The sequence below is a fragment of the Dermochelys coriacea genome, chromosome 4 (genome assembly GCF_009764565.3).
Source record: "Dermochelys coriacea isolate rDerCor1 chromosome 4, rDerCor1.pri.v4, whole genome shotgun sequence".
Lineage (NCBI taxonomy): Eukaryota > Metazoa > Chordata > Testudines > Dermochelyidae > Dermochelys > Dermochelys coriacea.
Window position 1 is genome coordinate 59,508,310 of NC_050071.1, and position 18,534 is coordinate 59,526,843.

Consider the following 18,534-nt stretch of genomic DNA (forward strand, 5'->3'; position numbering starts at 1 on the left):
ATAATCTAAGAAGGAGATTTTCAAAAGCAACTAGGGGATTTAAGGACACATGTTCCATTGATTTTTCTGTGTAATATATGCCCAAGAAGTTTAAGAGCATTTCCAAAAGCCTCCCTCTAAGAGACTAATGCTCTGGGAAATACAGATGGAGGTGGTGTAGAGAATCCTTTTCACTACCATATTCTAACGAAGGTTTTCAGTATGTACACTGCAGGAGTGGATTTCTAGGAATGATATGCAACGAGGTGGTTCCTTAGTAAACAGATTTTGAGAGATCATTCCAAGCATAAGTAGCAGCAGTTTTTTCCCAGTTGTCACAAACATCCCTGCACCCACTCCAAAAACCATAAGATTAAAAAAAAGTCTTACAATTTTTAAGCCAAACACCACATTTGAGGTTTTTATTTACAGTATTGACCTTCTTTGTAAAGCCCTTTGAGATCTAAAGATGAAAACCACTATATGAGAAATAGGCATTGTTATTTAGGGTTTATATTCTCAAGTTTTTCTCTGAAACAATAAGGTTTAGACTTTTTTTTAAATGAAAACAGATTCTCAGGTAATATATTGATTCCAATAGTTGAAGCTAAAAAACAATGCAAAACAAAATAATGAGAGTTGGTAACACTATTCGTTCAATTACTTCCCTTTCCTGAGGGATTTTTCTTTTTAAGTTTGCTTACCTCCATAGCTGCGCTTGTGCTGTGCTTCTTTTTCTTGGTTCCAAGTTTACTGCTAAATTTATTTCAGTGACAGATATTGCACTGACAACCACTGCATGAGATGCTCAGGCAATATGGGAAGTAGAGGGGGACTGAGGCATTATGGACTTCCTACATTTCTACCATCAGCTGTGCCAAATTCAAGGTCCCAGACAGGCGCTTTTCCCTGCAAGGTGCTGGCCATACTATTCAGCAAAGCACTTGATCCTGTGCTTAACTTTGAGCAAATGAGAAGTCCCATTCAAGTCAATAGGACTACTCAGGAACTCAAAATTAAGCACATGCATAAGAGCTCTTCTGGATTAAGGTCAGACTGTTCAGCACAGGATCAAGCTACAAGTGAGGAGATCAAGCCACAAGTGAGCAGGTTAGGCACTTAGATTCTTCTGTGGTTAGGGTGAAAGGTGCCCAGCCATCTGAAGCAGAGCTAGGAATTTCCTTGCTCTGCACATTGCTCCTGACTGCACAGATAATCAGGTACAAGTTCAGGCACTTTCCAAGATGGGAAAAGCAAAAAAGAGAAACAGCAGAACAGAGAGTTAGGCACAAGTAGAAAAGTTAGAGATGGAAAGATTTTAGAAGAATATTGCCAACTTCAGATCAACAAATTATTAACTTTAGTCCAAATTCAATGCAAGGTCTAATGATGCGATATGCACAGCAACTATGTGGACAGGCATTTCTGATGAGATATTAGAGGGAGAGGTTTATGAATACTCCAGACTATGCCATAGCAGAGAAAGGACCCTATCCATGAGAGAGGCTCAGCAAACATGAGGGATCTGAGGCTAATGCAAATATTCCCATATATATATATATATATATATATATACACACACACACACACACACACATATATATATACATACAGACACCAAGGAGATTCTCTTGCTTTGAGCAGAATCATAAGTTGTACACTCATAAGTATTATTTATGTCTTTAATGAGGTCTGTTTGTATACTGTGATACAAGTTTTAATTACTGCTACAAAAAAGTCTTTAGAACCATTCCAATGGAATAAAGACTTTACAGACACACTGTTCACTCACCAATAAAAGATCTACAAGTTCCTAAATTCCTAAAGGCAGTAGCTTGAACACAATAGAACCTCATTTTTGTCCATTTAACTAAAAAGAAAACAACTAAAAAATAGCAAATGCAACCGATGAAGTGATCTGTAGCTCACGAAAGCTTATGCTCTAATACATTTGTTAGTCTCTAAGGTGCCACAAGTACGCCTTTTCTTTTTGCGAATACAGACTAACACAGCTGCTACTCTGAAAACTAAAAAATAGGTGACTTTTCAAACCAAATCTTGTCATCTTATTCCAGTAAGGAAGACCTGATTGTCAGAAGATTTTTAAAAAATTTAAGAACATAAGACATGAGTAGAAGCCTTTACATGCTTATTGTCTGGTGTAAATAGCTTCATGTTGTTCTAGTTTATTTTTAAAAAGCAGCTATTACTATAACGACCTTGCATATAAACAATTAAGAATTCTCAATTGACATTCAAAAAAGTGTTTTATGACATCACTTTCATGAGGCCAATGAATGAAAAGCATATCCCTTCCATCGAAGTTCACTCCTCTGACACATGCACATTTTTTTAAAAGGCTACTGGCATCCCCAAGCCCACTATCAAGAAGAATGATTTTTTAAAAGGTTTATGAAAGCTTCAAACTTTTTGAAATATATATATTCCATCATGAGCAAAAAGCTTCTATTTCTTCATTTAGTTGCAGCATACCTCATATGTTTTCAATTTACATAAAGATGATGAAACTTAACTCCATACAGAGACAAACAAAATACACTGAACTAAAAGCCACAGATTGTAAAACGCTCACTTGTGTTGCACATGATTTTTTATGAGTGTTAAAATATTCACTATTTGGTCTCCAGAGCTCCAAACAAAATCTCTTCTATCCCTCCCTCCAACATACTGTCAAGTTATAATTTTTAAATTTCAACACCTCTCCAGTACTGTTTGGTGTCTATGCCTTGATGATTTATTGTGGTTCTAACTCACACTTTTAACAAAGCAGCCACTACTATGAAAATCTAACGTGTTGACTGTAAAGAAAAAAAATTGCATATTACAAACCTACAATTTAAAATGGAAAGATATAATAAGCAGAGACATATTAACATGGTAGTCTTGATTTTAAAAGAGAAAGACTGGGATGAATCAGATGCAGGTCCCATATTATCACAATTCCCACAGTTTGGGGTTGGAGGCTGAGATAAAAGTCTAGTCTGGAGTCAGTTATACTATATGATGAATGCGTAATTTCTTCTTCCTAAGCCTTTTCTGGTAAAACTGGCATCAGTGTGGCTATTATTCTCCATTTCTTCATGAACTATCAATATTAACTATATTTTGCTATCGTATTTCCACCACACCATTTGCATCTATGGCAACAAATTCTCTAATACCCTTTTTTCCCTTTTGAGCCAACAGACCATTGCAAGTGAAAAGCAATTAAGGAGTTGGACAGTCTACAGCTATACTCTGTTTTCCAATAGATCAGTGTCACAGTAGCTGACTAACCAGTTTCAGGCCCAAGTATTTTAATTTTCACATTAACAAACGTATCTATGAACAGTCAGAGTGTGTGTATATATATCCTTTAGAAGAAGATACAAAGTGTTATACGTTGAGAATCTGTAAGTACAATGCATCTTGTTGATCTAAGTTAAGATTGTTATGTTAATACATAGGAATAAATACCTTAACAATGTTTGTAAGATAATGTATGGACTGGAAGAGTAAAGCAATTTACCTCAACTAGTTATTTTTTATAATTTTTAACCCTTAGGTTTTTTTTTAAAGGGTTTTGATTAATGTAGTTTTCGATAGACAAAGCTTTTTTTTTTCCCTTCAAATTAAAGTTAAACTGTTTCAGGTCAAACAAGTGTTTCATTTGAGGAATTTTATTTAATCTATTAATTTTTTTAAATAAAATTGAAGTGAATTTCAAATTGAAAATAAAAACATTTCATTTAGAAAACACTGAAACAAAATATTAGAATTTAAAATTTTCTTTTTTCCTTAACACAGCAAATTTGCCACAAAACACAAAACGTTTCTATCAACCTGAATCTGCATATTTTTTCGCAAAAAAAAATTCATTTGAAATATTTTGTGCAGCTCTAGTTGTCAGCTGATCTTTATTGGGGTGGGGGAGGAGGATCTTACTTACAAATTATTTGAGTGATTAACCTTTTTTGTCTGAGATGCACAGCAAATATCTAGTCTAAAATACTATTTGAAATTAGAGAAAGATCAGTAAAATCCCCACTGAGAAGGATCCATGGGCTCTTTTACAATATAGCCATTAATACTAATTTAAACATTGGAAAAACTGGTAACTAAAAGCTCCCATTCAGTAACGAAGTTATCACCCTAGATAGATGGAAACAAAATGTGGAATCCTCTAAAATGCAGTGAGCTCTTTCTTGTGCTAATTTTCAGAAAATACATTTGTGACATAATGACCATGTAAAGCCATATTGTACCTCCTACAACATTTAACAAAGAAACTGCTAAATCTCTCTTTTTTTTTCCACAAAAAGAAAAGGAGTACTTGTGGCACCTTAGAGACTAACAAATTTATTAGAGCATAAGCTTTCGTGAGCTACAGCTCACTTCTGTAGCTCATGAAAGCTTATGCTCTAATAAATTTGTTAGTCTCTAGGGTGCCACAAGTACTCCTTTTCTTTTTGCGAATACAGACTAACACGGCTGCTACTCTGAAACCTTTTTTTTTTTATAAACTAAAGATTGTGTGGTGGGTTCCATGGTTGTGTGTCAATTTCCAGATCAAATTTTCTTAATTTACAAGATAAGTTTTTCCTAACTAACCTCCAACCTTTAGAACTCAACCAGGAATCTAAAAATCAAGCTAGGTTCTTTTCCTCAAACACACCCCATCACCAATAATAAAGGTCTTTTGGACAAATTCTGTCCTTAGCTATATCTCTTAGCTAGATCACACGGTACTCAAATTATGCTACACTGGTACAGCTGCACAGGTAACTGTCTTCTGTGGAATTAGACAGCCCCATAATTGGTCCCATAATTTCTCTATTAAGCTTAACAACCGTGGTCCAGAATCAAAAGCTTTATTTATTAAGGTAAAGCTCTTAGGGTTGCTAAAAATAAGGTTGTTGGAAAAATACATACTCTAGAGATGGGAGATTTAGTCTGTAAATGGTAGTAGGAGGAAAGAGGAGTTATAGAATGCAGTCATATGGTTTATAATAGTATCATTTTAATGATCTTTTAAAAGCCACAAAGCATTAACAAGGCCAATTCAGCAATAACTTTAAAAAAGATTCTCTGAGTAGGAATTGAGGGAAGACCCATTTAGAGGAGGATACAGGGGACATTTTTAGGAATTTCTTTCCCTCTCCCATGAAAGTTGCATTTCCAGTTTATAAAACAGCTCAGTCATTTGAATCAGCCACAGAACAAAGTGACAATGAGACATTTTCTGCTAAACAAAAACAACCTTACTGGTCTTCAAAGAATCATTTGTCTCTGAATTGGACATGACTGTTTTGCTAAATCTAAGCCATAAATTATTAACAGAATGTATTTGGGAGGGTCCATCTGTTTACTAGGTTTTATAGTTTTTAAAAAGAAAATGGTCAAATTAACACCTTTATAGCAAGAATAGCTTCTGAAAACCTGATTTAAATGAGGTGAGTATCTACTAGGTAAATGCTACTTAGAGCACAGCCTTAGAAATTGATTTGTTAATGACACCCATCCTGCCAGATGAACCTTACATTGTTGCTTACAGGCGTGAAGGATCTAGATGTTATCTATACTAATAAAACATTAATCAAGGGCCATATTTATAGTAGGCACTCTATAAATCAGGTCAAGGCAGGTCAGAGCTGCATAATAAGAAACAACTACAGGCTAGATCTTAGTACTGTAACTGAACACCCTTGTTACTTTTCTTTGGCCCTTGGGATCAAAACTAGTAGAGTGTTCCTATCCACCTCCGAATGGTGTTTCTCTAGACATAAACCCAAGTAAACTCATTCATTACGACAGTCATTACTTTTGCACATCTTGAGAATCTCCATAAATTTTAAAAGAAAAAAAAGTCTTAAATAGCCATTTCGCCTACTCCTAAGAAGTTGAAGGATTACTTTCTATTGTACTAGGTTTGACATCTGACAAATTTCACATGACATGCTAAAAGAAAATTTTTTCAGCTGCTTTTCATTCAGTTTGTTTCATCACATCTCAGTCTCTGTCCTGCTACTGCAAAGTTCATTTTCTACTATGATTGATTCTCATTTTCTTTAGTTACCAAGTAACAGGAATCTTTTTTATTTAAAGAAAAAATTGCCTTTTTCACATTGTTCTACTGTTAACTAAAGCTTTTTAGAGAAAAGTAAATATTGCTCTTGGTCTGCTTTAACAATCAATTCCTAATGAAGGAAATATTGATAATTCTGATGAGTGCCACTGCAAGTCAAAGATCATGCTCCTGTCAACTGCTCTGTCATTTTCCATAAATCTCAGCAATATTATACAGATATTGATTGAGCATTAAACCTCATTGGTAATATTAAAAAGGGTTTTTATATATATTTAAAGTAATACATTATATTATGCACTTCTGTCCTACGTATAATGTACTTGGATTATAAAAGGACTAAGCCCTAAATAAATTAAACAAAAGTTAGTGTTACAATTCTCAATTAGAACTCGCTCCCCATACACAAAAGAGTAGCTAATAAAAATTATAGCTTCAGTGATATGAGCCCACAGAAAGAAGAAGAAAGAAAATCCATACGACACTGATGAGATAGAATGCTTATTAAAAATTACAGGAAGAAACTGTTAAGATTCTGTAAGTTGTCATATTTTAATATTACAACTATCAAGAGTATTAAGGAATGCACAATCATGTTTGTAAAACTCAAAATGATTCATTGAAAGGAGAACTGAACTACTGATTTGCATCATAAACCAGGGAAAAATACTAGTATTTGCAGATCAAAAGTCTCAAACCTCACAATGTGCTGAAAGCTACGATCAGGGAGCCATCAAATACTCTGACATAAAACACAAAAGTTACCTTCCTTCGTTGACAAGTTCAATAAATGCTAGGCCTGCATTCTTCTGTATTGAGTTCTGCCACTCCTGTAAAGTAAAAGAAAGAAGCTGAAGCACTTAGTTTTATAAAAATAGGTAAAAAAACAATTTACACACTCTAAGCAGAATTATCAGACTATAATTATTTGAGGAGAAAGCCATGGCATCAAGTCAAAGTAAGCTAAGAGATCCCTGAAAAAAACATGGACTATTACATATTTCTTTAGACTCCAGTTTATCTGCCTATTTAACATCATGTGATGTCACAATCTAATTTCAAACAGGTATCCTAATTCCTCTAGTTCACTGATGCACTAATCTCTGCTTCAACGAATCTTGGTAATGTAGCCTATGTGTTGGTCACACTTCTTTCAGTTTCATTTTTAAGCCCTATCATTTCAAACACACTATGATTTTCCTTATTGTCCAAAGGATTACTTTACATACATATTATATACTGGCAACACGGATGCCATCTTCTCACAAAGGTATAACACCACTCCCGCTCTTCGAAAATCAGTCCTATATTTTCATGTTATCAAATATTAGATCATGGAGACCTGCTATCTTTCCAGATTTTTGTACATATTAACATTTTTCTAAGGGCATGGCTAAACCAGAGAATTTACAGCGGCCCTGTAAACTGTCTAATGTAGCCACTTTAAACTGATTGGAGAGAGCTCTCTCATTGGCTTAGCTACTCCAGCCCCCACGATTGGCAGAAGCTATGTTGGTGGGAGAAGCTCTCCCACCAACATAGCGCAGTGCACATCAGTGCTTATGTCAGCATAACTTATGTCACTCAGGGGGGTGATTTATTCTCTCTCTCTCTCTCAAACACACACACACACACACACACACACAGAGCGACATAAATTATGCCAACATAAGCTGTAGTGTAGACATAGCCTAAGTAGCAGCAGTGGCAGGAATGTTACATATACTATATATTCACATTATGTTTAATGGGGCCCTAATGTGTAATAGCACACCTCCCAATATGCATTATTTTCCCTTGAAAGCACCACACAGCCCAGTAATTCATTTGCTAATTCATGCTCCTATTCATGGAACTCATAATAGTTCATCTCCCCTACAATAACTTAAGCCCCTTTCTTGACAATGCCCTATAAAGGAACCATTCTTCAATGGCAGAGGAATGGCCAGATCTCATGTGTCTTTTCCATATCTAACTTCCATGATTTTTTGCAGTTTGGTCTGGTTAGAATTTTACGTCCACAATGTTCTTAAAAATCACATTCATCACTCACTTCAGCACTGTCATCATAGTCCTTTTAATCTCATCAGCACACACACGATAGACAGAAAATGTAAAAATGAAAAGGTTTCTTGCAAAGCAATGGCATATTTCAAAGCATAGGACTTTTTTTCTGATCTCGAGTCAGCAGGTGAAAAAGTCACATTCCTTCTCAGTTTCATTTATTAAAACAGCATGTATAATTTTAAATTCTCTCTCACAATCATTGTCACAAAGATTAGATCACACAACAAAATCAATAACACAGTATTGTTTCTTTGTGCCTCCAATCCCAAGCAAGACAAAATTCAAGATTTTTTAAAATTCAAGCTATCAAAGAAAGGGAAGAAATGGGAACTCTGAACTTTTCATAGTCCTCAGGGTGCTCTTACATATTGTGTTAACATACTATAGTTTTGAAGAACTCAAGGATAAAGCTATCTTCAGTGAAATGAGTGGGATTAGCATACATTATTTCTCATGAGATGCAATGAATTTTTACTACCATAGCTCAGTACCTTACATCCATTATCAAGCAATTTTAATTATAATCTTACCAATTAAGCCTCTACTTACTCACTGTATTTGAATTTTTTTTTTGCTCCACCTTGCTATGCACTAGCTTTCATTTTTTTCACATAAATCCTGCTGATGTTGCTCCTGTGCTACTTCCCCTAGTCCTCCCTACTATCTTATTACCCTCACCACATTGTTTTAAAATACTTTGTAAGCATCTTGAGATAAGTATTACTCCTCTTTATTAGGAAACACCTAGCACACTTTTGGGTGCTGTTAATATTATCAACAAAAACCCCACAATGATGAATAAATACACAAAAGCTTTTTTCATCTTAAATCAAGCTGTAAATATTTAACATTGTATAACAAAGTTAATATAGTATATAGGGTTCTCCACAAACTTTACAGAAGCTCAGGAAAGGTAAATTAAAGAATTATTTTTCTGTTTATGATATTGTCCATCTGTTTCTTCATGCTAACAATGGCTTTCTTCTTGAATAGCACTGCAATGCTTTAAAACTTAATTGGTGAAGATGGAAGTTGCCAAAAGTGAAGAGAAAGTGCATTTATCATGATATCTTTCAGCATTTTTCTCCACATCAGAAACAATTATCAAAGGAGGCGTTAGTCTAAACAATTTCATAAACCACATCTGAACACGCCCTAAAGCGAGCTTTAATAGTTGAAAGAGACGCTTAATGGTCATCGTCTTTCATGATCAACTCAATATTTCACCACAGCATATACACCCTCTACAACAATAATATTCACTATGCATTGTTATACCAAGATCTTAGTTATTCATCTCCCAAAGGTACTGATGAAAAACATGTTAAAAGGCTCAAACTCAACCACTAATGCAACTAAATAACTACACAACACATTCAAGCACTTTGAAAAGGAACAACTATAAGAAGAGATCAACAAAGTCAATAATTTCATACTTGTTCTAAGCTCTACTTAATTGACTGTCATTTCCTGTGGCTATAAATGTTTACCCTCTAGTAGACATAAGCTACTTCTAATGCTCTTGGTCAGTGTACAATGTACAGTGAAGCAGAAAAGAACAGAAGCATTAAACACCATCATAAGCACTGGCTCCAATGAAAATATTAATAAGCATTTGCAAAAGCCCATGGGTCTGAAATTATATTTTATTCAAATGCTCTAATGAGAGAATTTCTGACCTTATAATGAATATTTCACCAGCCTTTTAATGGGAGATGTAAGCACTTTGAAAAGTATACTAAAAGTGATCTAAATTCACTGTAGTTTTTTTTAAATACTATCGCTTTTCTTGAAATGCTGTTTTATGACTTCTTCGAACAATATCAGTTTCATTAATGCTATAGATACCGGTACACCTCCCGCAGCAACATTACAGAAGGGGAACTATTTCTCTCACAATGTGAATAACATCATCAGCTGTTAGATAAAGCAGCAAGTTGTATTTACACTAATAATCTTTTAAAATATATATCTAAAATTAATTCAAAACTAGCAGTGCAGAGTCAAGTAAGCTTGACAGCACAGCAGAAGCATATAAAGGTGTACTGCTCTTTGAGTTATTTTGTTCTCACTAAAATACTGTTTAAGGGTCAAGACTGAGTTTATTCTCAGCACACTCTTCTTAGCATTAGTCTTCAAAATGAAGAACAAAGGCATAGGAGAAATCCTGGCCCTATTTCATCCATAGTGTTTGTGAGCAAACAATGCACAAATTGATGAAAAAGTTCTTGTAACAATTTGATTAAAATAACCCTGGAAAGCGTGTGGGGGAGGGGAGGAATCTTAGAAGCAGAAACAAAGAAAAAAAGAGGAAGAAAGGTAAAAACAGAATATTTCAGTAACTTTAAAAATAACATTACTACAGGACACTTACACAACTGGAATTTAATTTAATGTCTATGACATTATGAAACCTCCCATTTTAATAAAAAAGGCGAATTCATAAATCAAAATTCAGAGTATTTAATAGCAAGACATATATAAATGAATAACTCATGCAATATAGACAAAAGGGCTTGCAAATTTAAGAGTACCACTCTATACCTCTCAGTTGACATAAGTAAACTTGCAAAATAAGTTCTCATACAGAACTAAATGGAGTAATAAATTTATGATTTTTTTGCTAATTTACTATTAGTCTCAAATTAAATATATTGCGCTAACTAAAAGGTGGCTAACTTCATATTTTCATCTCATGATTTAATCAGGTACTTAGAATATGACCAATCTAATAATAAACACATATTGATAGTATCATATACTACATGCAGAAGCAGATTTATTGAAGCCACAAACACGTAACTAAGAATAAGTGACCCAATGACAATCAAAAGTTTATATATATCACTGCAATTTTTGGTACAGCTAATGGGAAGGCTCCAAAACACTTTCTTACACACCCTCTTTTCTGGATCCGATTCTAGCTGTCATATCATGCTCATGAATCCTATCCAGAGAAGAGCATAAGAAAGAAAATGTTTTGGTGGCCTTCGCACTAGTCATACCAAAAACTGCAGTGATGTTTATGTCAGAAAGCATGCTTGTCCTGAATGCTATCATATAACACAAGAAGCACATATGGGTGGAGCCTAGTGTTAGCCTTGACCAATTAATGTGTTAAAATACAAGTTGTCCTGCCAACACAAGGGTTTTTAAATGTGTTTGCTCATGCTTTCAAAAATTATCCTATTTAGATAAGGCCTAAAAGTAGGCTATCCTAGCTTCTCTTCCAACCTCACCAATTCAAGTTACTGGTGGAAGTAATTGCCAGAATCCCCGTGTCATCATTTCTTTGTTCAAGAGTTCAGTGCTTCAAATAAAGGGCCTCAATTTGTATAAAAGACATTGAAATTAACAACTCCACCCTGCATAGTACATCAGGTCCTGGCCAAAAACTTCCTGACCCTGTGGGTACCATATGCTGGCCTCTAGTCTATGGTTATCTATACACTGCAATTAGCCACACCTGGCCTGTGCCAGCTGACTCCAGCTTGGGCTACAGGGCTGTCTAACTGAGATATAAACATTCAGCCTTGGGAGCCCGAGCTCTGAGACCCTCCCCCATCATGGGGTCCATTCCCTTTGCCAATTAAAGGAGAGGCCTTTAAACATCTGTACAAACCTTTTCTTTCAAAGGTATACCAGTAGCCATTTGATAGCATCAATACCATTGTAAAGGAAATGAATACTCTTTAACACTTAAATTTCCGTACTTTCAGTAAACACAATAAAAGGATGTCTAGGAAAAAGGAGAATTCAGAAAAATGCCTCTTAGACTAGCAGTATCCAACGTTTTTGGCCTAATGGCTGAAATATTTTTTTAAATGGTCAATACTCAAAAGCAGATTCTCTGCTCCCCTTTGCCACTCAAGCAGAAAACAATCAGAAGCCACCCATAAGCCCATGGCATGGGGTGCCCTGTAGCAGACAGAGTTGGTACTGCTATATCCTACACTCCTACACTGCCTTCTCTGCAGCTTATGATGTAGCGCGCATGCCAAGGGTGAGATGTAAGTAGCTGCACTGTGGTGCCCTGAGGTTATCCCCAGCTGTTGTGTGGTCCCTAGAGAACCTTTGCTAGCCCTTAGGCTGCTGAAATCTAAACTAGGACTGAGGCAGAGAATCAGGGAAACACAACTAGTTGATGGTTCTCAACTTCTCTTCTTTCACCTTTCTGAGGCTCCCAAGCAGTTGCGTAGAGAGGGGAGCCATCCTTTGCGAAGTGCTCCCCTAGGCTCAGATACAGCCAGCCACGCTCCATTCTGCTTTCCTTGGGGCTTCAGCAGACTGGCAATAGAGCAAGCACAACTACTCTCCTACTCCTTCTTCCAAGTGTATTCTTGATATTGACTGAAAAGCGAGGGATGGCAGCAGCTCATCTGTATAAATTTTCCCATATATAAGTACGAAATTAAACCAAAACTTCATTCACTATACTGGAGAGTCAATAAGAAGTGTGATCATATCTTTGTGTGTGTGTGTACATATATATATAAAATATACATATATATACACACACACACACACACACACACAAACTTTTTTTTTTATTAGACATCTCTCTTTAATCTGGTAACTTCATCACTGACAAAGTCCAAGGAATCTCCTTTATTATAGTGATTAAACAGTTTAAAAATACTGAATATTACTTGAAACAGGGACAAAGAACATGTGTACATAGCCACAATTAAAATTAATGCCAAAATTTTTATCTCCACACTTTCAGGAAGCAGTTATTCCAAGTACATTTCAAATAAGAAGCCAAACATATAACAAGCTATAACATATACTATTAATTGTATCAAAATTCTGTATATCTAATTAAACAATTTAATTACTAAGCAAATGTGTACATCTTAAGCCAGATATACATAAATACTAGATAGATAGATAGATACTGATTTATTTTAAATTTGCAAAATGCACTACCAATAGCTTTTGGATAATTCCCCCCCTCCCCCATCAATTTTTTTTAAGTTACATGAATATCTCCACTGCTCCATATTTGTATTTTTAAAGCATTTTCCAGTGTGTTTGAAATTTAAATCCAGAAGTGAGAAAAAAAGCTGGCAAATCAGTAGATACTTCATCTTTTGCTATATAACTTATGGGAAGTTTTAATCATTTATTTCAATAACGAAAAAAGTGAGAAGCATGACAATGAAAGCATGAATGAACCACCAAAGAACAGGGTGAGAAAATGTGTTAACATATGGCTAAGACACATATTATACACTAGACTAAAGGTCAGATCTGCACAAAAAAACTTGCTCATGGAGAGATATAGTAATCTTTAAGTGCCTAAAGTAAACTATCAAGAACTTTTCAACAGTGTTTGCACTTGATGTCAGCACTCTCTCAGCACTACATCGACTACAAGCTTTGGTAAACTCGGCAATAAAGAACATAGAGCGAAAAGTAGCAGACTATCTTAGCTGATTCTTCATAGCGTAGAAGAGAAAACTATACAGTAAACCGAACAATTGTCAATCAACACAAATCTACGTACAGTCCAAGTATAGCAAATTGTTTTGACACATGTAGCTGCAACTCCACCAAGGGTGAAATCCTGGCCTCAATGAAGTCACTGGGATTTGGGACCAGGATTTCATCTTGATTTAAGCCAAATAAAACTGAAGAGGGAAACCCTATTTAGAATTTCCACACTAAAAGTAAATGTATGTATTGGTGTAAGCAGATGTTAAGCACTATAAAAGAACTGCAAAGCTACAAAAGTATGTGGTGTCTTTCAAAACAAAAGTACTGAAGAAATAAATCTTCAGATTCACTGACTGTTTAGATCATGCTTAGATACATGATAGATATAGATAGATCATAGATATATGATCTGAAAAATGTCAAGTATTGACATACTATCAAAAAAGGAATTAGACAACTTAGAACTAGATCTGAATTTTGACAATTACACAACACAAAGTACCTTGCAAGAAATATTTACTGCTGTTCCAAGCATGTAGAAAGTTGATGAATTGTTAAAAGAAATATGACCAAAAAATTTCAATAGTTTTTTTTAATTTAAAGATTTACTCATTATGATATTATTCCATACTAAACAATGGCCTCTTTATGTCAGCCTTAACTTCACGTCAATCTAGCCAAGTCAAGTTCTCTCACTAATCAGTAAAGAGGATTTGATTTCAACAAGGGTGATAAAAGTTGCTCTAACCCTACCCAGCTACAAGCTCTCAACAGATGATCATCATTAAGCCTCTATCAAGGGTCCACGTACTGAAGCTCTACAAATGTGTCCTATTAGTACATAGTCCGTCTGTTTGGCAACTCCAGTCTTCAAGAGAAATGGCAGCTGTTGCCCTCCAAGGTCTGAAGTCAAGTCTTTAGGGAATCTGAAAGCCCAACTGGAAAAAGCAAGGCCTGTTCATTAGAGACTGCTCCAGGGGAAACTTGCAGGGCTGCCATTAGAACTATATAAAAGAGCTAATTATTTTTATAAAAGACTTGAAAACTATCAAATGCACTCAGATACAATAAAAAGTATTTATTGCTTGCATTCCATTAAAAATACTTTTTTTTTTTTTTTTTTTTACAAAAAGCAAAGCAGCTAGTGACAGTGTACAACTAAAGCTTTTGTATTAAGCAATTTTAATAAGGTGGCAGAAAAGTGAATATGTCACTGGGTACAAAATTATGTAAAACATATAGATGAAATCAGAATATTTAAAATATTTGGATTTGGTATGAAATTCACATGATTCTATTAAGTACATTTGAAATAATTACATCCAAAGATATATTTTGCGCGCGCGCGTGTGTGTGTGTACACATACTTCCCTGAAAAATGCAAGAACTGGAAAAAAAAATTAAGGTACTGAGAACTGATTTGACTAACATTCTTCTCAATTCTGCTGATGTTTTTAAACCAATAGCAATATGAGTAGTTGGAAATGTTAAGGATGTGTCCAAAAATATATCAACACATCAGTTTTTAAAATTGTATTTGGCCCAATGAGTATCAAATTAACACTGAGCAAAGGACACAGAAAAGAGGAGGAAAAAAATGTTAAAACCATAATGAAACACTTGTGGAAGAGTTGGAACACAGTTTATCTTAAGAAATCAGCTATCCTTGTCCCATCTCACTTTCTGTGCGTTTCTGACAAGTAGATATATTTTATTTACATTAGAAAGGTATTTTTAACGTTTTAATCATGCTATGGAATCAATGTTTCATATACTGAAATATTTTGCCAGCTGTATACACTGATAACACTGTATGTATTGAATTCTAAAAAGGTAAAAACAGATCACTACTACAGAATATTTATTACACAGTAACAAATCTTTTAAAAGTGTTATATGAAATTCATTAGTGTTCCCTAATCAATTCCTGGATCAACATGCACATTAGCTTCTGACAGCCTAATTCAAAAAAGCAATTACAACCCCAGTCCTTATGTAAAAAGACGACAGAAAGCAACTATGTTAAACCAGTTAAAGAGAATGAAAATGTAAAGAAAACAGATTAAGAATGATTTATATCAATGCCTAGTGCTGAAGTTAATTACAACTAACCCAATAAAATAGTGCCTTTATTATTGTACAGCAAGTAATAGCCTTAGACACAGAAAACAGAACTCTTTCTGCTGACTTTTGCATGCTCAATTCCACAGCACACTACATTAAGAATTAAACAAGTAGTAAATAAGCCATACAGAAACAGCAGTTTTTAACTAAAAGCAGAAGACTCCCCTGCTGTTTAACCATTTGGGGTATTCCATTGTGAACACTGCTTCCTATAAACTAGCATTATGTTATGTGGTAAATGCCTAAGATTACCTTATAATGAGAATTTAATTTCAATACCTAAAATTAGAGTTCAACTGACAGGCTTTTATAGATTCTGAAAACAAACTTCATGCATTTAAAATTGTGTTAACCTGCTTACTGAAGTACTAGATTATTCAGTGAAATACTAAGTACAATTTCATCCTGCAAAATAATACACATCAGTTATACTATGAGAATTTTAAAGAGTAACAGGTAATTGATTTTTTCCTTGCTCTGCACAAATTTGTCCTGACAAACACTTACTACATTAAATATTCACACACACACACACACACACACACAGTGGTGACATTAATTTCATACCTCCACAAGATCTTACAATAGGTTGAGCCAGTGTAATCTGTGGTGGTGCACAATATTTCTAAGAAGAGATCTTGCAATAGGAAATGAATTAACTTTTACCACCAGAATGTTCATATAAAATTACCAAAAAAGGCAACCATGTAATACAAGGCTACTGCTCATTCAGCAGGGTGACAATCACTATAGCTCCAGGTCTGTGTCACCAGAAGTCCCTGATAAAATCCTCTATATTACAACAATTTTAAAACCTGATTTTAAAAGTTGCAATATTTATACAAAAGGCGTTTGTAGTTTAACTTATATACATTACTCTAAATCATTACTTGAGAAGTGTCATTACATCCACAAAAATAAGACCACATTGAGAAGTGACAGACTAGTATTTAGCACAGAACAATCCCTCTGCCGTCCAGAGCCAGCAACAGACTATAGATTTGGATAAAACTGAATCCATGAATCACTGGTTTTAGATCCATTGCCTGTGAGGGAAGAGGCAGTGGGCAAGCTACCTGGTCTTTCTCCCTTTCTCTCTAGTTAGCTGTTGCCATGACTCCTCAGGCAATGTCATCAGGGGGTCAGGATTGAGTTCAACTAGCAGCAAAGCTTCCCTACTGCAGAGGTTCCTCCCCAGGTTCTTTCTTCACTGGCTATTGTTAATGCTGAGAGAGGAGGCAGGAACATGAGAAGAAGAATAGCTAGGATATTAACTAAACCTTGCTGTAATCCTCAATATCAGTGCAGGACTCCAGGTGTCAAACAGTTCTACGGGAGATAAAGGTACAATGTAATTAAAGGAAAAAATTAGGGCAGGAAAAGTAGTCAGGAAAACCAATGAGAAAAAAGGACAGATTGAGTGAACATCCCACGAAAAAAAAAAAAGGTTCTATATAAAGAAGTCGTGGGTGAAACATAGTAAATGTACAATTTTTAATTTTTTAGAAAGGGAAACAAATCCAGGGCTGGCTAAATTATGTTAAAACAATTTCTGTTTGTTGATCTGAATGTTCATTTGCTAAGCAGCCAATTTTAATTTTTGAGATTTTGTAAAATTAGTCCAGTCTTCCTTGCAAATGGCAGATTATTAATTACAAGTCTTGGCAAATCATAACACACTTATAGCTGTACAATTGCATTGGTGGTGACAGACTGATATCGCCCAGAACAACTTCCAGAGACAACAGAGCAGCAGCAATTGTCCTGTCCAATGTTAAATAAGGTTTAACTAAGTAAGGCAGCATTCAAGACAGTACCCGGTGAATAGCTTAAAAATCATAAAAGTTCTTCCTTATTACCCCTTCCCTAACTCTCAAATTTTTGTCTTAATATAAATCCTTATCAACAAATTCATTAAAAATACCATGCACAAGACTGGCTGGAACACATTCATATCTGTCAGGTATCAGTATACCCATATATTTGAATGAATAGCTCTTTAGGACTTACCGGTATGCAACCCTTCCCTGGATCACTACCCTCACTGTCTCCAGCCCTCCCCCTTTCTTTTGTCTTTCAACCTACAGAACTGCAATAAAGGAATTTAAACAACACAACCAAACAAGAAAAAACTGTACAACTAACATGAGACTTGTCATCATCACACTGTTGATTCTGCCTATGTGTTCTATTCCTTTCCTCTATCCTTTGTCCGTCTTATCTATTTATACTAAGCTCTTCCATGCAACAAATGTCTCTTATTCCACATTTGTATGTTTTCTAGCACAACGGAGCCCCATTCTCGGTTAGCTTCTACATACTGCCACGGTAAACATGATAAATAATCATGCTGGGCTGTACAAGCAAGCAAGTCTCTCCTAGACTTATCTGGTACAGAGTTTAAGAAAACAAAAATTTCCCTTACATACGAGGAGAAAAATATAAGCAATTCCCTACATAAAAACAAAGGAAGTAAAACTGATTTCCCCCTCCCTAATTTTGTATCATTTTTGTGAACAGTAGGGATCTAATATGCGACACAGATGCACCCCAGTTTCCTTCTTGTGGCAGCACCATTTGTGAATTATAAGATTATGCTGCTTTTTTGAAGGATCTCAAAGCATTTTATGAAGATTAATTAACCTCACAAACATTCCTTGGGTGGATTAGATGTTATCCCGATTTCACAGATATGAAAACTGAGGCACAGAAGGTTTGAGTGGCATGACGAACAGTTAAACAGCAAGTCTAGTTTAACCACTAGACCAGTGCTTTTTCTAGCATAACATTCAGGTTGGAGACCATTTTCCATCCAATCTTGAATTTTTTTTTTTTTAACA

General features: G+C 35.1%; 1 protein-coding gene across 8 annotated transcripts in view; it reads right to left on the reverse strand.

Moving 5' to 3' along the window:
- Positions 1–18,534, reverse strand: part of LRBA (LPS responsive beige-like anchor protein) — a 555,352-nt gene that overhangs the window by 364,778 nt on the left and 172,040 nt on the right. For all 8 annotated transcript variants that reach the window (XM_043513125.1, XM_043513123.1, XM_043513124.1 and 5 more), the window contains exon 35: positions 6,830–6,894. In XM_043513125.1, the coding sequence (XP_043369060.1) occupies positions 6,830–6,894 (65 nt within the window). The remainder of the gene's footprint in view (positions 1–6,829; positions 6,895–18,534) is intronic.